General features: G+C 40.5%; 3 protein-coding genes across 4 annotated transcripts; all 3 read left to right on the forward strand.

Annotated features, from left to right (window-relative positions):
• The first annotated feature begins 3053 nt into the window (after nucleotides 1-3053).
• On the forward strand, nucleotides 3054-7814 carry angptl5 (angiopoietin-like 5). The gene is made up of 8 exons (XM_071461524.1): nucleotides 3054-3283; nucleotides 5144-5315; nucleotides 5426-5529; nucleotides 5607-5700; nucleotides 6000-6103; nucleotides 6180-6300; nucleotides 7056-7241; nucleotides 7393-7814. The coding sequence occupies exons 1-8, from the start codon at nucleotides 3227-3229 to the stop codon at nucleotides 7710-7712; spliced, it is 1158 nt and encodes a 385-aa protein (XP_071317625.1). The 5' UTR covers nucleotides 3054-3226; the 3' UTR covers nucleotides 7713-7814.
• Nucleotides 7815-12752: 4938 nt separating this feature from the next.
• trpc6a (transient receptor potential cation channel, subfamily C, member 6a) lies at nucleotides 12753-24248 on the forward strand. 2 transcript variants are annotated; one of them, XM_071460407.1, is made up of 15 exons: nucleotides 12753-13135; nucleotides 14439-14767; nucleotides 15788-15920; nucleotides 16409-16709; nucleotides 17292-17477; nucleotides 18096-18260; nucleotides 18352-18595; nucleotides 18675-18902; nucleotides 19377-19641; nucleotides 20545-20740; nucleotides 21577-21774; nucleotides 21995-22033; nucleotides 22186-22261; nucleotides 22457-23110; nucleotides 23324-24248. In XM_071460407.1, exons 1-14 carry the CDS (start codon nucleotides 12831-12833, stop codon nucleotides 22582-22584), a joined length of 2793 nt encoding a protein of 930 aa, XP_071316508.1. In that variant the 5' UTR covers nucleotides 12753-12830; the 3' UTR covers nucleotides 22585-23110; nucleotides 23324-24248. The 2 variants fall into 2 exon arrangements, with proteins under 2 accessions (XP_071316508.1, XP_071316509.1); XM_071460408.1 differs by lacking the exons at nucleotides 12753-13135; nucleotides 23324-24248 and having other exon boundaries at nucleotides 14640-14739; nucleotides 22457-22805.
• Nucleotides 24249-24416: 168 nt separating this feature from the next.
• On the forward strand, nucleotides 24417-27841 carry LOC139608117 (golgin subfamily A member 6-like protein 25). The gene is made up of 3 exons (XM_071461604.1): nucleotides 24417-24684; nucleotides 25154-26494; nucleotides 27812-27841. The coding sequence occupies exons 1-3, from the start codon at nucleotides 24664-24666 to the stop codon at nucleotides 27839-27841; spliced, it is 1392 nt and encodes a 463-aa protein (XP_071317705.1). The 5' UTR covers nucleotides 24417-24663.
• The last annotated feature ends 52 nt before the right edge of the window (nucleotides 27842-27893 follow it).

The raw sequence follows: 27893 nt of genomic DNA on the forward strand, positions 1-27893 counted from the left end.
TTCTGAAAACTAAAATGAAATAAAATGATGCATAACCCAAAACATCTGCATCATTTCCCTTTAAATGAATGGTTGTAAAAAACAACACAATCCAGAGTTGTAATAAGCTGATACAGAATATGTGATATTTATATGTGATACTTCTGTCGGCCCATCAGGATTTAGAAACATTATTGATTCATTATTGATCACAGCTGATTGGTTGTTTGATCACTTTCAATCAAATAAATCAAAAACCACACCCAGTCCTGATGAGGCAGAATACTCAATAATAATAAACTAGATAATATATAGAAATGTTTTTTTTTTTTTTTTTTTTTTTTAACTTTGATGCATATTTAGTCATTTAGTATATTTAATATAAAAAGGGAAAACTGCATGTAAAGGAATACAGAGGGGTTGTTTCTATGAGTTCTATCTAGATTTTACTGCTTCTCTCAACAATAATTTTTTTACATTTTCCAACTGTTAGAATATATTTATATGGTTATAATATATACATGACTTTCTGGGGCTGTGTGCACACAGAAATGAATGACACCTTCATGCATAGCTTCCTTTTACTGTCAAAATGAATTGAAGAAAGACAGTTTTCCTCCTCCTCTTTACCAACAAAAAGAAGATAACAACATGACGACACTGTGAAAAAGTAAGTGGGTAGTTTAGGTAGCCTCTGATGTTTGTACACCACATACATTTAGTGGAGTGTGACTGATAAAGTGCACTTCCTATTTGTGTCCGTGACAGCGTTGCGTAAGTTGCGGGTGAAGAAAAGGGCAGCAGAGATTTTAAGCAGCCCTGCCCACACTGAAACCACCTAGAGCCATCAGAGGCCACACCAGCTTCTTCCAAAAACACTCCTCAAAAAACACACATTTTATTACCACGTGTCGCTGCCTTTAACTCTAACTCTTATACTGTACATATTACCATGTTATTTTTTATTATTACTCAAGCATAACATATTTGGCCTTGGGAGTTATTATGATTATCTGTCCAGGTTTATCCCTATAAGGGCCTCAATTGTGTACCATTTCATAACATACTGTGATTGCTCTGTTTTTTTGTTTTTTTTTTTGATAAATAGACATTATAAAATGTGTGTGTGTGTGTGTGTGTGTGCGCGTGTGTGTGTGTAGTTACTTGAGCCTTTCATTGCTCATAACTTTTCATTTAGTCCATTTGTCTATTTCTACTCCTGTTTAGCAGCACTGTTCTTTCAGATTCCAGATTCAAAATTTGTTTACCATACAAGAGGAAAATTATATGTTTCAAGAACACAATACACTCACTACACCTTCCCAAATATCAGAAACCATGTTATTTGCAGGTATTATTTGTACTGAAATTATCTGTTGTTTCTGTATAAATCTATATCACATTAAAGATGAAACATTTCTCGTTTGGATTAGCAATAAAACAGTTGCTTACATATATCAACAGTCACTATTATGTGATGTTTTTAATGAAAAGTCTGTTTAGCCACCTGTTTCTAATGAGACATACGTACAAGACTTTTTCACATTTTTTTATGCACCATGGCAACTGACAAAAGGTCAACACAACCATAAATGTAATGTGATACACACTAGTGGCCATTAGATGGCACTGTCCTACCTTAACACCTGTAACATATTTTGTTTTGCCAGAACAGAGTCGATGTTCTTACAATGAGCCCTTCATATCAACATAGGGAGTGGGTCCTCTGTTGCACTGCCATGTCTCTGTATTAACAAACAAACACACATTTCACGTTTTGTATGTTACCTGAAGGCCGTTGTAGGTTCTCCTACATACTTGATAAAGGAGGGGAGAGGTATTCAGTTGGTTACAATGGCTACATGCCACCAAGTCTTACACATTGGTCCTTTAAACAACCAACACGGTTTGACCTTGCATTTAGGGTTATTAGCAGCACTTCTAAATTTCATTGGTTTAATTTTGTTTGTCAACGCTTAAGTTACCTTTAAGATGAATGAACATAATTTTCTGTCCTTTGATTTACCGTGCTATTGGTCCAGGAGACGTCTGGGTTAGCCACCCAATATATACATTATGTTGTCCTGTGTGTGTCATTACGTAGGTCAGTTTTGTTGGTGAAGTCACGCAGTTCAGTTTCCTGTATTTTGAGTTCAGTTCTGTTTCACCGAGCTCTTTCGTTTTGTCTTTTTTTTGTTGTTGAGTAAATTAAAACCTTGTTATCTTGTAATCGTGTTTTTAATGCATCATACCTTTACATACACTGAATATTCTCACTATCTGGCCTGGCAGATATAGTGTGTCATTCACCGGCACCGGCTGCTTTACTAGAGCATGTAACATAGGACAGATGTGGGGCCCCCAAGGCTGTGGCACCAGGCTTTTCACATTCCTTTCACTGACCACGGCCGTAAACTCACACAGGTTCAGAACAACAGCTAATCTTTTTCTCTCTCATAGCAAAGTTTTCCAAGGAAGCGACCGGCCTCCAGCTGGACACTGGCTGGAATGTGTTGTTTCTGTCCATCTCTTTTTACTTTCCTCACCACTTAACTGCCCAGTTAACTAGAGTAATTGGTCTGACCCTCTGGGAGGCTGTTTTCAGATGTATGAATCAGTGGTCAGAGAGAGAGAAGAGAAGAGGGGTGTAACAGGGAGGAAATATGAGCCAAAGAGGCAGAGACACCCTACCTTCAGCTGCAGCTCCCACGCAAAGACACAAGCAGAGAGAAAGTGGTCATACATTAAAACAAGCTGCTCATTTCCCTTTGCACATCTGTTTCTCATGCTGGTGGCAGGATATAACCTGTAAAACTACAATGCTTGGTTATAGACACGCTGAGGGGGGAGGTAATCACTCTTTACCACAAATCTGGAATCAGCACTTTTAGCTACTTGTCAGAAACATATCCAGACTTTTATCGCCAGCCCATTTACAAATCTGACCTCCTCTCACGGGGGATGTTGTCATGGGAAACTTACAAGAAAAAGTGGGAGTGACTGATAGAGGTGGAGAGAGGGAGACAGCGAGGGAGGAGAAAGCGAAGTGTGACAAGTGAGGGGAAGGAGGAGGTGCAGAAAAGACTTGGTAGATGAGAGGGGAAGACGGATGGGCATGTGAGGAGGAAAGAGCAGAGTCTGTGGAAAAATAAGCATAAATGAAGGAGTGGCTGCTGCTGGTGACGGAGCGGACGGAGCTCAGCCCTCTCGCTCCTGGAGGAAATAATCACAGTCAGACGAGACTGGCATGATGTGGACAACAACTGTCCTGCTGCTGCTTTTGCCTCAGCTGCTTGCCATCACAGTATGTACAATATGCATGTCATACATGTTTTCAGCTTTAGTCAGTCATCTGTCTTGTCCCCTAAACTTCTATTAGGAATAATGGGAATGGTAATTTTACTATGAATTCTTCCAGAGATTCTGATGCAATCACAGAGATTTAAAGGCTTAGATTTAGGCATCATGGATATGTTTTTTCTTTCATTGGTTATATCAGCATTAAAATACCTATTTTGTGTGTGTGTGTGTGTGTGTAGTAGTATTACATATATTATAGGATTGTAATCACTGGTGCATTAATGTGTGCATGCAGCATTTTTATTGTTGTTGATCAAGGCGGACCTGATTTCTATTACTTTATAAAGTGTTGGGCAGTTCGATCTCCAAAATCTCAGTCTATAGGGAAATTTTTGTCAAAAATTAGTGTTTGTATACTGACAAATAAAATAATATAATATTATAAAAACATGGATTTTTAAAAAAATTAGTTTTGCATTGAAGAAAGTCTAAATATTCCCACTACCATTGCATTGTTTATTTTACAAGATTATCAAATTTGAAGGCTTTTAATCCAGACTAAAATATCTTGATAAGGAGATTTTTTTTTCAGTGAACACCTGATCACATTTTAGAAGTAATGCATTATGTAATGTATGTTTACTAAAAAAAAGAACCTGCAAAATAATTAGTAACTGGAGATGTCATTTAAATATTGTAGAGCAAAAAGTACAATATTTCTGACTTAAATGTAGTATAAGCATAAAGTAACATCAAATAGACATAATCAAATGAAGTAAAGAAACATCAGAACTAGTTTTTGGTTACATTCCACTGCTGGTTCAAAATGACTTTGCAGGATTTAATAATCACAGGATATTGCAGTTACACTGTGTGTTTGTTGCCAACTCAGCAACCAGGATATTTGCCCTAATACTTTGTTTTACCCCCAGAGGAAAAAAATTCATCCCTCCTCAGTTGAGAGGTCAGAATCAGATACAGCAGCTGCTCAGGGCTCTTGTGTTTTCCTCAACAACACTACAGCAGAGTGTCTTGTTTGCTGACTCAGGGGCTTGAGCACCAGTCCTGCTCCTTTCAAAGTATTGCTGAATATCACCCAGACCGCCCTTCCCACTTGTCTGTTCTTTTTTTTTTGGAACAAAACTGAACATCTTCACGGCAGACATTTTGGCATGTCATCAGGAAAATCACACATGTCATTGTTAATGTTAAAAATGACTGTCTTCCATTTAAGAGAGCCAGTTCCAGGGTCCTGGTACTGTGCATGCTGACTCACTGGGACAGTTGATGGAACCTGGTGGAGGACGTATTGAGAGACTTGTCTAAGCAGTCCAAACTTCAAAAATATTGAAGAATTTTGAAAAATTTAAAATAAAATGATTAAAAGAAAATGCAGCAAATCCTTGTCTTTGAGAGGCTGGAACCATGAAGTGTTTGGAATTTGAGCATGAAAAATCTAATGGTTTCCAATTGATTTTTTTTAACAATTAACTAATCTTTTGAGATGTCCTTGTATTTACTGTTTTATAGTTTCTATAAAAAAACGGCATATTTTATTAGCGCTTCATATATTTTTTTAAGCAAAAATCTTAATTTGAAAAGTTACTGCTGTCCTATAAATGCATTGCAGGAAAATTAGTTTCACCTGTGCTTCTGCTGACAAATCAAACTGTCTCTCGTGAAAAAGGCCTTTAAAAGAACTAGATCCAGTCCAAACAAAACATTTTAATTATTCAATCTGCACTCTTTAAGTGGCTGACGTCACACACCCCAGTCTTGTTAAATAGCACATGATATAATTGCAGACTTATAATTGCAGACAATGGATCAAATTGTTACTCTGTTTATCTCTGTTCATTTCCAGGACACAGGACCCACCACTAATTTTAACCAATCAGAAATAGACAGTCAGGACTTCTCTGATGCTCCTGGCAAAGACCAGAAACCTCTCGGAGGGGTCAAAGGTCGGGAAACATGCTCCATCCCGTGTGACATCACCGTCAAGCTGCTACGAGATGAGAAACATTCGATCTGTGGTAAAAGTTCTTTCTCTTTCCTGGTGTTTTTGTCACCTCTATCATCATCATCTTCTGTTGTTCAAAATGTGTGTGTGTGTGTGTGTGTGTGTGTGTGTGTGTGTGTGTAGGCCAGTTACAGCAGTCTCTGTTGGCATTTGGACGCAGCACCCGGAAGCTGATCAGGGATGTGATGGAGGAGCAGCAGAGAGCCCTGGACATCCTCAGCAATCAGGTAAAGTGAAGTTTTTCTTTCTCTCTGTTACTGACAGAGTTTCTAAGCATCTGATTGGCTGGCTGTCACATTGCCAGGTCACAGAGCTGATGACCAAAGTGCAGACGCTCAGCTCCGAGGTGCAGAGAAGCAACAACGAGATGTACTCTGTGAAACCTGTGCAGTCCCATGGTAACTATGAATACTTTTGCTTTTCATATTTTAAATCTATGTTTTGGTGCTAATACTTTCATACTTTTGCTTATGTCAAAATCAGTGTCATAAATAATTAAAAAGCCATTTGCATGCACATTAAGTACAAACACTGATTCTTGCTCTGGTAGTGAAACACTGTTGCAGAGGGATAGATGATCAGAGTTACAGAGTTATGCAGTTATTCATTTGTCATCCGTGATCATGAAACTGCAGCAGCTTTAGTGAACGCTAATTTTATTTCCGATGACAACAAAGAGCATGTTTGCTTTGATTAGGGCGAGACTGCAGCGACATAAAGGACAGTCTTGTGTCGGTTGTGCCCAAGATCCCCAGTGGTATTTACATCGTCCACCCAGAGAATACTGACTCTTCCTATGAGGTACGTGATTCATTCAGTCACTCAAAATCCGCCACTCCCTCATCAGTCACTGCTCAAAACATAACTTGTCCTGCAGGTTTTCTGTGAGATGGATTATATGGGAGGTGGATGGACGGTGATGCAGAGGAGGACCGACGGATTAACTGACTTCAAACGACCCTGGGCTGACTATGCTGATGGATTTGGAAACCTTGCAGGTTGTATTGCAGTACAGTGACACAGGGTTGTTTTCTGTTTCAAGCGTTTTACCAAGAGCAGGAACAACAGTCAATGTATAGATGCATTCATTTCACTGTTCCAGGAGAGATTATATCTGTTAATGACAAAAACTTCATTAAGAAGGAGAATATACCAGTATTTGCACTGATTTATCATCTCATGTTGCTTAAAATTGATCATATTTCTCATTTCCTATCTCCATGTTGACTCCTTATGAAGTTTCACATCAATTAGATGTTCGATTTTCTACATCAGTCTTTGGCAAACTGTTGGAAAAACAAGTGTAACTAATGACATTGTTAAATGCAATGATAAAATTATTGGACCAGAGTCATTAGCGGCAGCTGACAAGTAAAAATGTCTGCTGTGAAAATGGTCAGCGAATCTGATTCATTCAACAAAAGGACTGCCTCTGGGTAACAAAATCTGCCAACATGCCCCTCTAAAGACCAAAGTGAAAATTGACTACATGCGGTGAATTCTTTATTGGATAAAGTCAGGCTGTCTGCTCCCCCTGTTTATGCTAAGTTAGGCTAACCTGCTGCTGTCTGTAGCAGAAAAATTAAGAGAGAGAACAATTAGTCATAATTTGCATTTGTCAAACTAAAATCCACTAGTCTACAGATGCTGGGGATTATGTTTGATTATGTTCTTGTCAGTGACTATGGTAATATTCACAATCTCTTTTTATGTGTGTGTGTGTGTGTGTGTGTGTGTGTGTGTGTGTGTGTAGGAGAACACTGGTTGGGCCTGAAGAAGGTGTTTCATATAGTAAATCAGAAAGATACTCGCTTCCAACTTCATGTTGCTCTGGTCTCCCATGATGACATCATGTCTTATGCATCATATGATGATTTCCGCCTGGACAGTGAAACCCAGTTCTTCAGTATACACCTGGGCCGATATGCAGGCAGCGCAGGTATGACTGAATAAATCAAGACAAAAAGTTCATCCTCGGACAAATGTGCTTTTTGTTGCCACACAGTGCAAACTCAAAACCGGGATAAATGCACTGAGTGTTATGTGTCCCCTCCATGCCCGTGTGCATTTCTGTGTATGCCTTTGTGCAGGTGATGCATTGCGTGGCTACGACCAGGAGCAGAACCAGGACACGGCTCCATTCAGCGCCTCAGATGTGGACAACGACGGCTGCAATCCTTTCTGCTCCATCAATAACCGCACGGTGGAGAGCTGCAGCACTCAGCACAACCAGACAGGATGGTGGTTCAACCAGTGCGGCCTGGCAAACCTCAACGGCTCTCCTGAAGACGCAGAGCTGAACCAGGGACAGAGGACACAAATCCTGTGGGACACCTGGAGACAGAACGGGGTCCCACACACAATCAAATCTGTCTCGATGAAGATCAGGAGGATTGCAACCAATAATTGACAGTTGACAGAAAAAGGGGTAGAGCACAGAGTCAGTACTGTATAAGTTTTACTGTATACCTGAAATTTTAATAAAACAAGACAGAAGTTTTGTTGAAGTCTCATTTTCATTGTTTCACTTCATTGTAACCAATCATCTGTTCTGAAAATATTCCTTTAAGGTGACTTTGACTCTTGAGGAGATTTATACCTGAAATTGTAATGCAATCTATAACAACAAAACAACACCAAAATAATCATGAAAGGTTTTTTTAAATAAATTCTGATTTTTCAAGCTAAATAAATGTTTTTTATAATACACATATGTCATATAAGTGTCTGTCATCCTCAAGAAGAGAAAATAAGAAAAAAAACGGGTACCATTTTAATATAATGTTATCTTTATAAAATATTTGTAAGTAATGTTTTTAATCAGTGGTTAATAAATAATTCACAAATACCTCATTGATCAGGTGTATGCCAGTAATAACAGCAACTTTTGGGTTGCCAAGTTGTGTGTTATAACTTACAGATTAGCATCAATAAGAGTTAGAACCTTAGCAGGCCAAACTTTAACATAATGAGTTTACATTTCCTACTTAAATGAATCGACAAAACACATTCAGTCTCTGTTGCTGGGATGATGCTGTGGTACCATGTTACCCAGCTGAAGTAATTCTGAAGTCCTCTGCAGAGTTTGGAGGTCGTCGGTTTTCTCAAAGCACGAGCAGCAGCTGGTGAATGTCAGCAGTTTGTAATCCTAGAAACAATTACAGTAAATATTGTGCTGGTGTAGGAAGGATGAGGACAGGTGGCCAAGTCTGAGCTGATTGGTGGCTGGGACGAGGGGGTCCTGTTTCAAACAAACACAGATCAGGACGAACAAACTTTCAAGTGTGATCACATCCCTTAGTGTTGTTGTACAAATCATAGAGGCTAAGTGTGAAAAGGAGCATATCTGAATGCATAATTATAAGCTGCGCAAATCTATACTGTTAGTTTCAATATGACTGGCAGCAGCAGGTGAAAGCGATGCTCTGAGCGAAGTGAAAAGTACCAACCCATTCCAGTAGGCGGTGCTGTGAATCTATATTAATATAGTCGAGTAGAAAACAGGCAAAAGTGTGTGTGTGTGTGTGTGTGTGTGTGTGTGTGTGTGTGAAGCTAATACGAACAAATGCATGAATACATGTGTGCACAAGTTATTTTGTCTGCTGTAGCTCCCTGCATTTAAAATCCCAGGAGAAATTTTTGATGTTGTGATTTCACAATCGAAACTATACACAAATCCACAAAAATCAAGACAAGGTGTAATACAAAGGAATTATCTTTCACCACAAATCCAACCTGTCCCTGTTTTTTGTGGGAAGTTTTTCCAGTCCTTGCAATATTTTTTGAAGAAGACAGTCCAATCAAAAAAATGAAAACAAACCCTGGTCCTCTACAAATGAACCATGTTAACAAACCTGAGCCACTGTGCTGCCCCTGATGTCTTCTCAGAGCATCCTCTCACTGCCACCAATCAAGTCATAGATAAACAAAGGGGGAAAGGCTACTGTAGGAAACCTGGCATACTTTCACTTAAGGCCAGGCTCAGATAGAAAACAGCATTAAACGGGAAAAAAAACAGCTCTCTCAGTGATTTCAATGAGCCCAGTGTGTTGATGTATTTCATGCTAGAATACCAACAAGGCAGCGTGAGAATAATCTAATTCTCATGTTGCTGGTTAAACCATCGGGTTAATTAACAGACACAACTTATCTTCTTTATTTACTTATTCTCTTTATTTCCTTTTCTTTAATTTTAAAATCATCTTTTTGCTCACAATACTTCTTTATTTTAATGTGTTATCTATTCATTTATTTATTTTAGATCTCTAGTTTTCATTGTGTACATGTAGTTCTCTGTAAGGATAGAGGAGGCAGTTGTTCTGTTCAGGTCTCATGGGAAACGGGCGGTAGATTTCATGTCCTGGCCATGAACTGGCCCAGAATCTGACAGTGAACTAATACAGCTTGGGAGTTATAACAACATACAGTAATGACTTCTCTGCTGCTTCAGTTTTTATTTAACAGACCAGAAGTTTCTTATCATAGTGGCATATCTTTACTACTGATGATGCAACCAGGGGAGCTTCACGTCCATACAGGCTTTAAAGTGCTCCAACCATCAGTCACCTAACACTACCACCTCCATGATGATAATTGGACCATTATTATGTAGGTTTCCAACAAACCAGCATTAGCATCAATTTTGACTTATTTGTGCAAAAGATAAGCAGACCCAGTATGTCTAAATGAGTTGAATTGAATTAATGTTTGTTGAAAAGGTAAGAGAGGGATTGAGGAAAGAAATAGAAAATAGACAGTGAATGGAGAGAAATTGGGTAAGGGGTGGTGAAGAGAAGGGGGAAAAGGGGAGAATGGGGTAGTTAGGGGTGAAGAAAAGGGAGAGAAAGGGGGTGAAGGGATCAGTGGACTTTCAATGTGGGCTCACATCCTTACCTTTGAAGAAGAAACAGTGGAAGCCCTTTCTCTTCTCAGCCTGATAGACACTGGCTGGCACTTCCTCATCACCAGCCTTTGGACTGAGAGTGAGAGGGAGCGCTCCTCTCTTTATGGAGCTCATCAGACATAGCATCAGCCAGGGTTTGGGTCATCGAGGACTGATGTTAAGACCTGATTGTCTGCTGGAATTGGGCTGATGGAGGATATAGAGCACTCTGGTGTCTTGTCCTCCTCGTCCATCTAGTCTCCAGTAGAGCAAACCTCAGGTCTGTTTTCGCTGGAGCGAAACACTAGGAAAACAGGAGTCCTGCTTGCTTTTTTGAAAGCTCTGAGGTTCAGTGATATCTTGGAGTGGCAATGACTGGATCTTTGACCTCTACCTTCTGCTAAAACAGCTTAACACTGACTCCTTCCTCTTGGTGCTATGTCCACTTGTTGGTTTCAATTTTTTATTGCTATGCTCCAAATCTTGTTTTGTCATAATCCTTCTCCTGATGAGAGTACCTTGATTTCTGTGTTGAAATAGCTCCTGCTAAACCCTTCTCTCCTGCTCTGTCTTTTGACACTTGACTGCTGGCAGGAGCATGTCACTGATGACATGACCAAGAGCCTGACTCAAGGAGCTTTCCACACTAGTGTCAGTGTTGTAGTTGAAAAACTCCAACTCATCAGGTGCTCTGAGGACATGGGGGAATGTACTGCACAGAATTCAACCAATTTTCTAAAGAAATATGATCAGCATATTAGAAGGAGCTGTTGTGGGTCCAACACACTCCAATCTTCTATGTCACTAACACACTTATTATTATGTTGAGATTGACAGTATTAACACATGTGCAGTGTTCATACTGTAATTGACATTTGACTAAAATATGACTTTGGTGACCCCATGACCTCCCTCTTGTGCCACTCACATACTGAAGCACCCTCTCGGTACGATACAGTTGTCAAAATTTCCCCAAATTATTTCTGCTCTCCAGAGGATGAACCCTTTAGATTCGAATGACCTACTTAAGTGCTTAAACACTTCCAGAGTGAGGGAGCAGCTCTGTTCTGTCATTCAAACACTGTCAAAAACTTGTGCTGATATTGCTCTTAGTGTTCCATGGCATTCATACAGATTTATGGCATGTGTGTGTGTGTGTGTGTGTGTGTGTGTGTGTGTGTGTGTGTTTGTGTGTGTGTGGGGGTGGGGGTTTGGGGTGATTAAATATCAACATTACCAATTGAGGGAAAAAAATCAAGCCAGAGTTTTCACCACCAGGATGCTCATTTGTAACACCAGTGTTTTCATCTCTAACCCCACATCTCCTTATTTTTGTAGAAGCACACACAGCTTTGTGTGTGTGTGTGTGTGTGTGTGTGTCTGTACGTGTGTGTATTCATTGGCAATATGCACATAGACCACACAAAGAGCCAGAGCTCCTGCAGTGTTATCACCAAGATCAGTGGCACTAAGAAAGACACACATACACACACATGCACACACACGTACACACGCGCGCACACACACACACACACACACACACACACACACACACACACACACACACACACACACACACACACACACACACACACAGGTGCTTGCCCACTCAGTACCCCCAATAACAGTGTGTATGTTTGAGCTGACAGTGTTTAGTTCCAGATCTTAGGTCTGTTCTGTTCTGAGGAGGAAGTCTTAACAGAAACTCTTGCTGGTGACATTTGTCAGAGTTTACCATCTTTCCCCCTACCATCCTCCCTGTAAGATGTGACGCTGTTACACCATGAAACGTCCAAAGTGACTACGCCTCAGCAATCAGGCCCTTAAAAGGCAATTTTCACTGCTACAATCATTCATCAGAGACTCTGCTTTATCAGAGTTTTTATGTTGAGATCGTCCTGTGATGTAATGTGGTGTTTTCTGTGAAATTTAAAGCAGACAAAATGTGGTGAACTGGGGGAAACTTGTGACAATGACGCAGGACTCACTGTATTTGCAGAAAAAAGAGCTAAAAATATCATATGCAGGTGTGTGTGTGTGTGAACAGAAACTGGGTGCTGTGACTCACCTGTGACCTGCTGGAGAGATAACACATGTTCAGATGCTTAAATGCACAGGCTTATATGTGTATGAACACACACTGTGTGTGTGCGTGTGTGTGTGTGCAGAGTGGGAAGTTGTTTTCCCACAGTGGACAAGGATCAGTGGAGAGTGGGAGCACACAGGAAGCAAAGTCTACTGGGAATTTAAACCCTGAGGAATCTCATCTGCTGTTCATCAGCCATCAGTCACTCCTGCATGCATGTACACACATAAACACACACACACACACACACACACACACACACACACACACTGACAAAACTCTAAACACTGCAGTTTAAAATAGCATTTTACAGCCTGAGCATTAATACCATTGGCTAAGCATATTATTCTCAGAATATTTTGCTTCTGTTAATCGACTTAAATTTTGCAAAGTAGCCTGTACTCTCAAAACTAACACAGAGAGTAATTTCAAAGAGAAAAATCAACCACAAGTCTGTAGATTCAGCCAAAACAACTACGACAAAAATGGCCATAGACCACCAGTCACCTTCAGTGTGTTCAATCGTAACACTGAGCTGCCCTCCACATCTGTAAAGTTCAATGAGTCATGTAAATAAAAGTATAGTGGGACCCAGAAGGATACATTCTTTCTCAAGGACACAGAATAAACAGAGGGGGAGGGAGACAGAGAGAGAGTCATGCCACAGGCAGTTGATTGCTTGTTCATATGAAGTAGGAGCAGACCCTCTATTGTTGACCACCTCCAGGATGAACCACAGACAGTCGGTTCATCACAACACCCGGACTGTGGGTCACACTAACAGCCCGAGGGCCAGGAGTCGTGATAACCTGCTTATGTATGATGATTTTGGAGAGGAAAACTGTTGCCATGGACGATGCCTTGGGTAAGTCTTTCATTCACATCCCCTATTCCGCCAGATGTTCATGTAGTGGGCAGGTGTGTTTTTGTGTTTTGTTATCAAAATCAGCAATGATGTGACTTTGATAACCTTTCATCAGCATTTTGCCCTTTTTTATCAACACAGCATTACAGATGATCATGTATATTACATAAAGATCCATAACATAAGGCAATGAAGTAAGACAATATCCTCAGCATGTGTGTTGCTGCTTTTCATTTTGATAGACAGTGTGCAGAAATTTTTTGAACTTGTTGTTTTCAACAGAGATGGTCCACAATTATTAAGCCTTCGCAGAATAGGTTGGTGGAGATCACCATTACATTTTTAAAATGCTAGACAATATCCTGTAAAGGTCCCTCATATCCTTCAAGGATTGTCCAATACAGCTTGTTTCCTGTGCGGTTAACAGTATGAGACAGCAGCTTTCACAGTTTGATTTCTGAAAACGCAGAACTTTATAAAAAAGAGCGTGTATCAGATGATTATATATAGGACAACATGTTATTTTAATTCAACTGGTGCTGGTTTACATTGCTGTACTTTACGGTTCAACTTTGCAGTTACTTGGAAAAAGAGATACATTTCTATCAGTCAATGAATGGTCCAGCAGCATAATGTTATTAGGATTACTTGAGAATCAGTAAGGAGTAGTGATATGGATTCCCTTCAAATTTACAACCCACTACAAGTTTTTGTGCATTGAAGTGAAATCAGGGTTGAAGACAGAACATTTCCATTTACTCTTTGGTTTGTACACTTCTCACTATCTCTACTGTTTATTCTATTTGTTTATTTATTCATTTAGTTATTTATTCTATTTTTAATTTTTCATCCAAACATAGGTCAATATATAGAAGTTGAGTTAGCAGTTTCTGCAATCTTTACAATCTAAATTTGTATCTAATACTACAACTATAAAAAGTCCTTGTTTAATTTTCACTAATGATTTGTTTGACTGCAGTGGCTCTCTGTGTAGTTTTAAATTCCGTTTAGTCAAATAATTCTTAATCCCTTGGTGTCAGATTCAGCTTTTTGTTATTCTTATGTCTTTTCTTGGCAGGTTTTGAATATTTCCAAAAAACTTCTCTGTATTTGTTGTGGTATAACCACAACATAAATAGAATTAAAGATTAAATCCAATTAATGTGAAATGTGAAATTGAGATGAAACTGAGAACTAGTGTCTGAAGTGTGGTTTCTAAAAAGGGTTTATGTGTATGTATATACTGTAAGTTACTATGTGGACACTATGTACTGTGTGTTTATGTCCCCTGACTCTCTGGCAGCCACAGCAGCTCTGAGAGACAGCTCATGGCTCGTCTCACCGCTGCTAAACGACGCCAGGCTCCACGTGGTCCTGCCTACATGTTCTCTGCTCCCTCGATCAGTCTGTCTGAGGTTGAGCAGCGTTTCCTGGAGGCAGCTGAGTATGGCAACATACCAGAGGTGCGACGTATGCTGCTCCATGTGCCCAACTTGAATGTCAACGCAGTGGACTACATGGGCCAAAATGCACTGCAGCTGGCTGTAGCCAACGAGCATCTGGAGGTGACGGAGCTGCTGCTGGGGAGGGAAGATTTGGCCAGAGTGGGTGATGCCCTCCTATTAGCCATCAGTAAGATGTGTGCATTTGTGTATGTTTACATACAAGAGTCAAAACTACATTTAAAGGCGTAATTGCATGTGGCAGAAGGCTGATGCTGCTGATCATATGTTGAGCTTTATAGCTTGAACCATAGGAAGGTGTGTAACGACCAAGTTAATTTATCCTTGAATGGGGTCTTACACCACATCTCACAAAACATACAGCTTAACAGCTAGCATAGCTTAGCAAACCCACCAAACACCAGGCTATTGTGAGCCTCTACTGTCAGCTTCTAATCTAACAAGATAACCCGCACTAACTAATTTTTTTAGCCACTTGAGTTGAAAAAAAAGATGAAAAGTCATTTGTCACACGTTACCACCTTTTAAAGTTAATATGCTTATACTTGTATATACTTGTATACTAATATGCCTATACTTAGCAAACAGTCTGGAGTTGAAGCCGCCACATGCGGAACAAGATTAGAATTTGTTTGGAGTTTGTGGCCACCTGGTGAACCTCAGTCCTACACTTCCTTGCCTTTTAGCTCTGTTTTGTGTCTCCATCAATTCCTGAGTAAAATATTTGGTTCTTTAGCAACCAAATGCTCCACTTTGCTCACCACTAACTCTGCAATGCCGGACAGGTAGGAGTTTTTCACCAGTGTGGGATGTTAAGTCAGGGCACGAAGACTGGACTTGAGTTGATAAAACTTTACTGAAAGGTTTAAGGGATCAGGTAGAAAGGAACAATTTCTTACAGTCTTTTGATCTGCCACAGACCTTTGGTGCTGTTGAATTAGTTAAGATTCTGGCACTACTTTGTTGGGAAGATATAGGTTCAAGATTGTTACTTATTTCACAGTATAAGTAGGTAACGTCATCACAAATGACACCTAAATAGCTTAATAATAATACCACTACTGGGAAATTTTCACAGACAATATATGTCTCACATTATTAGCAGTTGAACTGAAGTGAGGCTGTTAAAGGGACCAGGTACCAGACCACAACAACAGCTTTGCTTTGTGTGTGTGTGTGTGCGTTGTAGGTAAAGGTTATGTTCGTATCACAGAGGTCCTGTTGGGTCACCCTTCATTTAGAGATGCTCATCGTCTGGCAGCAAGTCCTGCTCAGGCTGACATGTTGGATGACTTCTATGCTTACGATGAGGATGGGACAAGGTAAGGCATTTAAAAGGCAGAGGTGTCACTAAAAATGGTGCTGCCTCTGACAACATGCAAGATGGTGAAGCATGAATAAAAACAGCAGATGTTCACTAGCCGATGCATTGTAATGCATCAGTTCATGCTATACTCCGAGGATGCAGCTATTATTTTCTGGTCTTTCTGAGAAGGAAGGGAAGACAGCCTTGTTAAAAGTGTGGAAACTGTGGCCCCTGACAGTTAGAGGAAGGGAAAGTAAATCACAGTAAAAGAGTGGTTACTCGAAACTATAAAACCCTGAGTGTTTATGTTGACCAGAAGACTATAAAAACATTTCTGTGATTATTCTGCCAGTTTGTGAGCAAACTAATTTAGTTCAAATTTGATGACTAATTTGACCTCCACCTTCCTCGTGCAGGGACACAGATCCAGAATAACCACATATAATATTAAGGCCTTTGATTTAAATCTTTTCTGCTGCTTTTCGTGTGTGTGCATTCCAACAGGTTTTCTCATGATGTGACTCCGGTGATCCTCGCAGCACACTGCCAGGAATACGAGATAGTTCACACCCTGCTGAGTAAAGGGGCTCGCATTGATCCTCCTCATGACTACTTCTGCAGCTGCGACTCCTGTAACTATCAGCAGCAGTTTGATTCCTTCAGCCACTCACGATCAAGGATCAATGCCTATAGAGGACTCGCTAGTCCTGCTTACCTCTCCCTGTCCAACGAGGACCCGGTTCTGGCAGCCCTGGAGCTCAGCAACGAACTGGCCATGCTGGCCAATATTGAGAAAGAATTTAAGGTAGTAATACCATCAAAGATCCCACAGAGTTAGCACCAATACCTATGCAAACACAAGTCCTCCAAACAGACTGTGCACTGTTACTGCACCTCTGCATGTGACCTGAAAACCAGCTCATCATCAAGCGCACAAAAAATATATTTGCCATGTCACTGCCAACCAGCTGCCAGTAAACACAAGAACATTTAATGGGCCTTAAGAGAAGAAGCAGAAACAGATGAGGGTTTAGATACTGTAGTCACTGTTGACATTGTTGTTTTGACACATATTTAACAACTATAATTATTAGAGGGCCTACAGTAGGACAGTGTGCTATTGGTACTGGGTTGGACATGTTTGTTTACATATTTATCAGACATGACAATTATTTTATTCAGGTTGAAGTGCAGATACAATAGTGACAAGTGCCAATTAGATTTTCCTCACAGAACTATATGATGCTACTCTATAACAATATACTATATATACTAACCATAACCAACCCCTTGCTCCATCGGTAACCCTAGCATCAGACCACATCTGCTGTAGAACATCTCAAATGTTTTACTCATTGATGCATATTTTCCCTCATGGTGTTTGCAGAACGACTACTGCCGACTGTCGAGCCAGTGTAAGGACTATGTGGTGGGCCTTCTGGATCTGTGTCGCAGCACGCAGGAGGTGGAGGCCATACTGAACGGAGAAACTGACTCTGAGGACAGCTATGATCTGCCAGGTCGCCCCTCCCTCACAAGGCTCAAATTAGCCATCAAATATGAACTCAAAAAGGTTAGTATGCTCGCAAACAGGTAATGACACTGAGGTAAGAAAAGGTCTACATTCTATGAATGATAAGAATCATTGCTATTAAAGGCAAATGTTTAACAGTGAAAAAGGATCACATCATCTCATTAAAACTTCACAACAAGTATTTGTAGAGACCTGAAACTGCCTTGACCTGGATGAAACTCACAGGGAACATTTTATGTATTTATGTGGCAACGTGGCTATAAATGAAAACTTGAAGCCATTAAAGAGGACCTTAATGGATTCACGGAAATGCTGAAATGTCTGTATGTTGTTCAAAAGCAATGATTTGACTATGATTTTGGAAATTCAATCCCAGAAGACAAGGTCTTAGCTGCATTGCTACATGATGGTGATAAATGTACTACCATCAACCTTTACCTTTATGTGGGTATCAAGATGATTATTTCCCACACTGCCTCTTTGGCCCATTCATCTCATAATGACAAGATCAAATTCAGGAAGCAGATTATTGTTTAGACAGCAGACCTTTGTCTTTAGGTTCACACTTCACAGAAGCAAAAAACATTTTGTATTATCTTGTTTCTCTCATCACCCTGTATGTCCCTGTTTCCTACTCTCTGCATTTGCTGCCTTCAGTTTGTGGCTCATCCTAACTGCCAGCAGCAGCTGCTGAGTATCTGGTATGAGAATCTGCCCGGCCTGAGACAACAGACCACTGCTATCAAGCTGCTGGTGGTGCTGGCGGTGGCTATCGGACTGCCTGGACTGGCTCTGGCTTACTGGATCGCTCCATGTAGCAGAGTATGCAGCTCACATTAATTCCCAAACTAGATCTGAAATCACTGCAGTACATTTTCTCTCATCCTCCCGTTGTTTCATCCCTTTCACTCAGGTGGGAAAAGTGATGCGAAGCCCCTTCATGAAGTTTGTGGCCCATGCTTCGTCCTTCACAATTTTCCTGGGTCTTCTCATCCTGAATGCTGCAGACCGTTTCGCGGGCACCACCCTGTTGCCAAACATGACCCACCATCAGCACCCAGGTGGACCCCAACTCAACTCTGACCCGCTGCTGCTCTACCGCATGACCACAACACCCTTCACATGGATGGAGATCCTCATTATTTCATGGGTCATGGGTGAGCATTAGACGATTGTAATGGATGAAATTCCTCATGAAAAACATCATGTCACACCGTTTCACATGTGCTGCTGCAGGCATGATCTGGGCTGAAGTGAAGGAGATCTGGAGTCAAGGACCAGGGGAGTACCTGGTCGAACCGTGGAACTTCTTGGACTTTGGGATGCTGGCAATCTTCCTTGCCTCCTTCAGTTGCCGCTTCTCTGCTCTGAGACATGCTGACTTAGCCCAGACCTATGTACACACACACTACACAACACTGATTAATGTCACACTGCCCCCCGAGATACACTATTTTACATTGGGTGAGCATGCCCACACGCCCACACAGACTAACAGACCGCCGCACACTTTAAAAGCCATCATTTACCTAATGTATAAACAGTTGCAGTGAGTTAGCACAAGGCGCTACACACAGGAGCATATGTATGCATTGCTGAGATGACACGTGTTGGCTTTGAACTTTAAAAGGCAAACTGATGGCCAAACATCAGTGGTCTGTGCCTGAATTCTCCTGTTGATATTGAGAAGTTAAATAAAAACAAGATAAAACAGACCAATATTTTACTAATCCAGTTTAGAAAAGAAGCCTTTTTGAAGGCAAGACCGCAGTCACAGATTGCACGTGTATTTGATCATCACTGGAGGCCAGAAGAAGTAAAACTATCTAACATTTTACAAGAAAAGCAAAGATTGGATCAAAGTCCCAAAAAAGAATACATATGAGTCAAAGTTGATTTGCTGAACTTTACTGACTTATTCGCGCTCTCTTTTTGTAGCACGAATCTACTGGTTGCCGTCAGATCCCCAGCTGGTCTCGGAGGGCCTGTATGCAGTCGCGGTGGTGCTGAGCTTCTCTCGGATTGCTTACATCCTCCCAGCCAACGAGAGCTTCGGCCCACTGCAGATCTCTTTAGGGAGAACTGTTAAGGACATCTTCAAGTTCATGGTTATCTTCATCTTGGTCTTTCTGGCGTTCATGATCGGCATGTTCAACCTGTACTCCTACTACCTGGGGGCAAAGCAGAACGACGCCTTCACCACGTAAGACATTCTCTGTACACATTTCTGTTTGTTCATACATGCCTCTGGTTTTTTCTTCCCACCAGCTGGTGTATATTTCCCATTCACTCACATTCATTACAGTGTAAGTGGCTTTTTTTTTCATTTTTGAAAATCAGCCTGTGTAAAAGTAAAGCTTCCTCGAGATTCAGTTTCATTTCCATTATTACAACATTTTGTTGTCTCAATCAGGGTTGATTTACCACATCTGCAAGATCACTCAGCTCGGGCCCCAGAACCAAAAGTAAAACACAGTATCAGCATATCAGAGCATAATATAACAGCATACCACAGTATTAACCTTAGGATGGGTCATAAGTAATTTATTTCCTAAACTTAAAGCCCTGTTCTGAGCAGGCACCTGTGTCAAAATCTATCTTGAAGGTTAATACAGCCATAGCCATAATTTATTAGTATCATTATTACTATTATCAAATATGTGAGAGTCAGCTACCAAAAATCACAAATGAAAATATGGATGTTGTAAAAGCATGATTCATGTTTTAGCAATTTCTGACATTAAAAAACTGTTTTAAAATTAAGAATAATATAGCATCTTCAATTAAATGTGCTGCAAAAGATACTTTACATTTACAATATGATATAATGTCTTTGCTATCTTACCAAGTTTTTTTTGCCTGTGCAAATTTGTAAAAGTCAAATGGATGGAAATGAATAGATGCCTGAAATCTAAAAATATATTATATGCTTTGACATAAAGTAAAATAAACACCATTTTAAACACAGTAAGAATTAACTGTGAGACTTACGTTCTTTTTTTCTTCCATTCCTTCTCTCACAGACCATATTAAAGTCTCCTCTCAGGTGATTAATGTCAAAAAAAACCAATTTCTCCCTCCTCTCCCTCTCTGTACGTCAATCTAGCCTGGAGGAGAGCTTCAAGACATTGTTCTGGGCTATATTTGGACTGTCTGAGGTCAGGTCTGTTGTGATCAACAATGGACACAAATTCATCGAGAACATCGGTTACGTGCTGTACGGAGTCTACAACGTTACCATGGTGATAGTGCTGCTCAACATGCTCATCGCCATGATTAACAGTTCCTTCCAGGAGATTGAGGTTCGTCGATCAAGCACAATCGTCACAATAGTAATGTGCTTCAGATACAAGCTCTCAGAAATGGATGGTGGCCTGAGCAAGTCTTCACATGTAGCACACATTCTTCACACATCCTGTTAAAATGATTCTTCAGTCTCTGGCATGAATGAAATAAAAGGATTTAAAACAGGAGTAAAAACTCGAAATTGTTTGTTATGGCAGTAAATGAAATGAGGCTCATTCAATAGGTAAAGATTGCAGACTTCAGGATCAAGGTTTGACTCAAACACAATCATTCACACACACACTCATTTCACATGTTTTGTAAACCTTTTGCATCCCTTTATCGTATTCTGTGGGGGTCTAAAATCTAACAAAGCTGATAGTCTATAAAGATAAAGGATTATGCCAATTTAGTGAGCATGTCCTGTAGAATTAAGTACAAAATCTACCTACCAACATTTTTACCTATAAAAAAAACATGCTAAACATAGGCTTACATTTCAATTCGCTCTTCATTTCAGTTGGCTAGGTCAGTAAATTCTTTCTTAAATGTTTGTGTAGCAGATCAAATGTACCCCATCTTGAGACTCATATTTTAGCCTCTATGCTAAGCTAAGTTGACCTACTCTGCTGGCTGTAGCTTAATATTCAATGTACAGACATGAGAGTGACACCAATCCTCTCATCTAACTGTCGGCAAGGACGCAAATTAGAGTATTTTCTAAAATGTCAAACTAGTTTTTCAGTAAATCTGAACTGGTGTCTCAAATTGAATAGCCACATTAGTGCTGGTACTTTTTGCTGACGTTTTTCCTCTTTCCTCTCCAACCGTTTTATTTCCTTCTTTTCTTTAGGATGATGCTGATGTTGAATGGAAGTTTGCTCGGGCCAAACTCTGGTTCTCCTACTTTGAGGAGGGAAGGACGCTCCCTGTGCCCTTTAACCTGATCCCCAGTCCAAAATCTATGCTGGGACTGGCCACAAGTATCAAGTCCCTGCTCCTGCATTTAGCAGGACACAGTGAGGAGAAAACCGAGACTCAGCTCAACCAGGTACCACACAATGGGCACTCATCTGTTTTTCATTAACACATTGTATACAGCTTTTATCCTTCTTCAGCTTTTATAGTCATAAGTCCATGGTATATAAAGACAGACTTTGAGCACCTCCCAGTGGTTTCTCTGCTGCACCACAGGGCCCAGCTCAGAGCTGAAGACAAAAATAAATGTCACAATTGTGTTCAATTAAGATAACTTCAGCTTAATCTTCTAGCTCGGGGTTTGTCCTTCTACCAGCCCAACCAGATATCAGGTATGTGTTTGTTTGTGTTTCACTACATTTCACATTTCGACATTTTTGGTTTAAAATATATTTGACTGCTGTAGTTTATAGTTACAATGCAGAATTGGCAATTAAAAAGCCAATAAAATATGACATATTACTTTTTCCATCATTGGTCGTAGAAGATCATGAAGCGACTGATAAAGCGTTACATCATCAAAGCCCAAGCAGACAGAGAGAGTGACGAGATCACGGAAGGTAAAATCAACAGAATGATACTTAAACCTTTGGAAATAAAGATTTTGAAATAAATTTATGTGTCAATAAACCAATCTTGACTTTAATTGTACCATGCCAAAAATAATTTTCTCTAGTGTAGTGATCTAGTGTATTTTTTCTGAATTTTAGATTTGAAACTTTTCTTTGATGCCTGTATGTCTGTTGTTAATTCAGGAGAGCTGAAAGAGATCAAGCAGGACATATCCAGCCTCCGATATGAGCTGCTAGAGGAGAAATCACAGAACATGGAGACACTGGATGGACTGCTGAGGAGGCTGGGAGAGATCGGTACACCTCCATAGTACACTGAACACAAACTGTACTGCCCATGAATTTAAAGTGCCTGCATCACTGAATGTAGATGAAGTATAAAATAAGAATGTATGGTATGTGAATCTAAAATTAAAATGGAGCTTGCTGATTGCATTATGATTTATCATTTATATATTTATATATGCACAGTGCAACTTGGAATCCATGAAAAATGGAAAAAAAATAAACTGGCAGCACATCTTTTAAAGGAGATCCTTTCTTTTAAATTTGTTCTCCCCACTTACTAAAGATACAGCTTATTATAATGTGGACAAACAACATTCACACACATGGATCCACATTAGAACACTAATAATAAAAGTACATACAATTTGTAGTTTACTTTTCTTTTTCGTGCAGTTAAATGTGGAAAAAGGTAACACAGTACTTACTGTCATATTTCATATATTGCATATAACAGTATCAGTGTAAATGATTACATAAATCAGCAACAGTATGTTTTACACATTGGCATATAGTGTTATCAGGGGTGAAAGTAGTTTTAAATTCTTGTCAGTACTATTACCAAAACCTTCACTGCTTTGATTATTAGGCTCATAACCACTAATTTCCTCTTGACTGTCAGCCAACACAGAGAACAGATCAACTGAGTCTGATGGACAACAGCAAACACAGGCTAAAAGCTAACTGATTGTTCAGACTGAAAATCCAAAGTCCATCAGCAAAAACAGGACTAAACTTTTTAGGTAAAAAAGCGATGAGAACTAGTTTTCGAATGTAAAACCACCCAGTTGTCATCAAAGGATACTTCTCCAGCAGCTATAACACAGTCAAGATTATGAATGAGATCCAGTACTAGAGGATTTGTGGGGTTCTTTTTCCCTAGTCAATTCCTGCAGTCACTTTCAACTCTGCAATTTATTACCGTAATAAAGGTGATGTAATTGTGATGGGTATATCATACAGTGGCAACAGAATTGACAGAGACAGTTTCTGAGGCTACTTCAGGACTGTCCTACAAAACCAACCAAACAGTCCCTTAGAAACTTCCCTCTCTCTTCTGACACATTACTGAAGCAGCGCAGGCAACACCAACTCTGACAAAGTTAAATAAACTCCCATGAATTTGATAATTAAAGAACTGTGACCAACATATCTACTGAGTGGACCATTTTATAGTCCAGTGCATTTTCATGGACAAAATGAGACAATATTGACAAATAATTTCTTGTTTTTCAACATTTCTTTCTTCATATACCAGCAATCAGCAATTAGACTCAACCATGGGCCAGATTTTACAGTGTTGTTCAATCAATTCATTTATTTAAGAATAACCAATTGTTTGTTATAGGATCATATCTGAGGGCATATGTCATTTTTCCTGTTTGTAAAGACTAACACGGTGAACAGTCACTGAAGTGAAGGCCCTTTGGTAGTTGGAGTCTTTGCACCTTATAGACCTTTTGTGTTCATTGGTTTGTTGTATGTCTTTAACAATGTGGGCCCAGGATGTGTAAGTAATAACATAAGATACTGAATGGGCAGTCAGACCAGGAAACATTGTGTCATTTTATCTTTGTCTTCATAATTTCAAGAAAAAACATGTTTACTTCTTGTTACCAATAAAAAGATGTTGGTGTTTTTCTGGCCTTGAACTGATTAGAAAAATAAATAATGACAATATTTTCCCATAGTCCTTTTTACCATAACTTCATGTTCAAAGTAAATCAGATGGGAGCTGTAAAGTGCCACTGAAGAGCCTTGTTAGAACCTTGATATGTAGAACCCACGATGAGAACGTTCAGTTGTCACCTCACAACTCTAGAACTCTGACGTCATAATGTTCATTCTGTTTGGAACCTGCACCGGCAGCTGAAACTTGTCATTTCCACCACCAACCTGAGCTGAGTAGTCTCTCTCTGTACTTGATCCAAACGAAAACGTCAACATTTACGAACCGACAGCAAACTGTGTCTACATTTACCAATTTTAACGTCATCAACCTCAACTGCGATATCAGAAACGTCTTAAACTCTAAGACTGCTTCACAATTTCAAGTTGAGCTGCAAAATACGACTTTTGCAAATCAGTCTCTCCAGAGAGCTGATATGAACACACAACGAAACCAGGTAAGATTTTCCTCATTTGACCTGGAGAAACATTTTTTTTCCCAGCACTGTACCTCTCTTGGCCAGCCCACTTTTCCCTGCTAGTTATTCATATTTTATCTAAAGCTTCAAAACATTTTCATAGTTTGTTGAGTTCCTGCATCACAATTTCAACAATTTGTCACATTCAGTATGTCACATTGAGAAATACAGTACTTCTAATATATTTTAATAAAAATACAAATAGAAAAGGATAATTTTATGAATACGGTGGAGTTTCTTTGGCAAAAATGAGGCATCTTTTTTTCTCTCAAAATGCCAAAACAGATTGCTCTTGCTGTCAGTGTTTCTAACCAGTAGATTCAAAATGGAAAAAAGGTGTCCTGTCCTGAGACTAAAGTAGATTCAAGTGTATAAATATGTGTACATGTTGTGTTAATGTGGGACTGGAGTTTTAGATATAAACAAAATGTATTTTTCTGTTTTTCAGTCTTTCTGGCCAATGCAGTTCGGTGCTGCGCTGTGTAGCCAAACACAGACCAGGCCAGCTGCAGTCCAGCTGCAAACTGACCAGCTCCAACAAAATTCAGTAGTACAGGGCTTAAGAGAAGCTCTGTACTCTGCCATCAATGAGATTAAGTCTCTGAAAAACGAGAACATGTCTCTGATGGAAAAAGTTAACCTGCAGCAAAAGGAATGGAAGCAGGAAGGGAACCAGCTCCACGAGGAGCTCAGACAGAAGGATGAGCTCCTCGAAAGGGCAGCTAAGGAAAGGGAGGCTCATACAAAGGCCTACACTGACATCTTGGCCCTGCTTTCGAGAAAAGAGAGTGAGCTGGAGAGGACAGAAGGAGCATGGAAGGTCAGGTGTGGCGCTCTGGAGGAACGACTGCAGCAGCTGTTGCACAGAGAGGACGAGAGGAGCACAAACGTGCAGGAGCTGCGACAGCAGCGCACAGCTCAAAAGCAATGGGAGGAGGAAAAGACTCAAGAACAAGAGGAGGAGCTGCAAAGTGACCAGCTCCAACAAAATGCTGCCATCAATGAGATTAAGTCTCTAAAAACAGAGAACATGTCTCTGATGGAAAAAATCCACCTGCAGCAAAAGGAATGGAGGCAGGAGTCAAATCAGCTCCACAAGGAGCTCAGACAGAAGGATGAGCTCCTCAAAAGGGCCACTAAAAAAAGGCAGGCGCGCATAAAGGCCTACACTGACGTCTTGGCCCAGCTCAATGAAAAACAGACAGAGCTGGACAGGACAGAAGAAGCATGGAAGGCCAGGTGCGGTGCTCTGGAGGCAAACCTGCAGGAGCTGGCGCACAGAGAGGATGAGAGGAGCACAAATGTGCAGGAGCTGCAACAGCAGCACACAACTCAAAAGCAATGGGAGGAGGAAAAGACAACAAACAAGGAGGACAAGGCTCAAAAACAAGAGGAGGCAAATATTCACAACCAGGAGGAGAAAAGGGCACAGAGGGAGGAGGAGGTTGAAAACATTCAAAAGGAAGCGGCTGCAGTACAGCTGCAAAGTGACCGGCTCCAACTAAATGCTGCCGTCAATGAGATGAAGTCTCTAAAAAAAGAGAACATGTCTCTGATTGAAAAAATCTACTTGCAGCAAAGGGAATGGAGGCAGGAGTCAAATCAGCTCCACAAGGAGCTCAGACAGAAGGATGAGCTCCTCAAAAGGGCCACTAAAAAAAGGCAGGCGCGCATAAAGGCCTACACTGACGTCTTGGCCCAGCTCAATGAAAAACAGACAGAGCTGGACAGGACAGAAGAAGCATGGAAGGCCAGGTGCGGCGCTCTGGAGGCGAAGAGGGAGGAGGAGGCGAAAAACATAAAAAATGAGCAAAAGAACCAGACAGAGGAGGAACAAAAGGAGGGAAAAGATCCACAATGAGGAGGAGAAAAGGAGGAGGTGAAAAATATTCAAAAGGAAGAAATGGCTAAGAAAAAAAAAAAAAAGCCAAGGAAGAAGAGGGGGCAGAAAAACAGGGGTTAATGACAGTGCTACACCCCTTTTCCTGACCCCCACTTCTTTCCCCTTTCCACCTACTTACCCTACCCACCTCACCCACTCTCTACTTCCCCCTACCCCATGCCTACCCTTTATCAAACACCTACCAACCCCCACCCCACCCCAACCCCCCACCTCTTGAATGCGTTTTTTTATTTTTACGTTGAAATGTGTGAGTGTTTGTGAATGTGTCAACTGTTAAATATAGCTTTGTGTATGTGCATTACATCTGTCTGTGGTTGCCTTTCTGAATATAGATTCTGAATCTTGGGGGTCATGGGAAATAGAGTCACAGTTTTCTCTTTATCTTTCTTTCAAGTCTGTTTGTGACTTATTTTGGTGATAAAATCAGTCTTAGTGCTCTAAATGAGCACCTGGTCGGCGAGTGTTAACAGGCAACTGGTCATTAACAAGTTTGTTAAATCAACTTAAAAAGTGATAATAACATGTTTCTGCCACCTGCCAAGTGGCCAAAAACGATTTATCGAAGGTTTAAGCTTTTCTAAGTACCTTCACACAAAAAACATCACTCAGACAAAAGAAATTCAGCTGCTTGTGTTTGTCTGGAGTCAGGAGAAACATTCATTTAATCAATCCTCAGCTGACCTTCCAATGAGACGGCAGGCTACAGCTCTTCTCTGTGAGCTTGGGGACATAATGATTCTCTGTCGAGGGACTGATCAGAGCCAGAGCTCTTCTCCCGCTGAGTGCTGAGGGTGTACAGGGATTCCTGCTGCATCAGAGCTTATTGCTGCATCTCTGCTGCTCCCCTGCTTATGTATGTGTGTGTGTGTGTGTGTGTGTGTGTGTGTGTGTGTGTGTGCGCGCGCAATAACAAAAGTGAGACCATGTCATATAATCTACAGTATGTACAGTGCAATACTGTGTTTTTACTTGGCGCTGAGCTACGTCAAAGACGAATTTCTATCGTCCTTTGACAGACAATAATCTTTTTAGTCATGCTAGTGGGATGGCTCTGGGGGTGGCAATGTCTGTTTGTTGGTCCAGAATGAAATGTCTCTACTATCTCAAGTATTAGATGCATTACCATGAAATTTTGGACAGACGTTGATGGTCCCCAGAGGATAAAGTCAAAGGATTTTCGTGATCTGCTCACTTTTCCTCTAGCGCTACCATCAGGCTGACATTTTTGTCTAATGAAATGTGACAACCAATGCTGGATAAATTGCCCTTTGGTACACACATTCAT

This window comes from Trachinotus anak, unplaced genomic scaffold (assembly GCF_046630095.1).
Source record: "Trachinotus anak isolate AG129_WGS33_773 ecotype Australia unplaced genomic scaffold, CSIRO_AGI_Tana_v1 ptg000024l, whole genome shotgun sequence".
NCBI classification, from domain to species: Eukaryota; Metazoa; Chordata; class Actinopteri; order Carangiformes; family Carangidae; genus Trachinotus; species Trachinotus anak.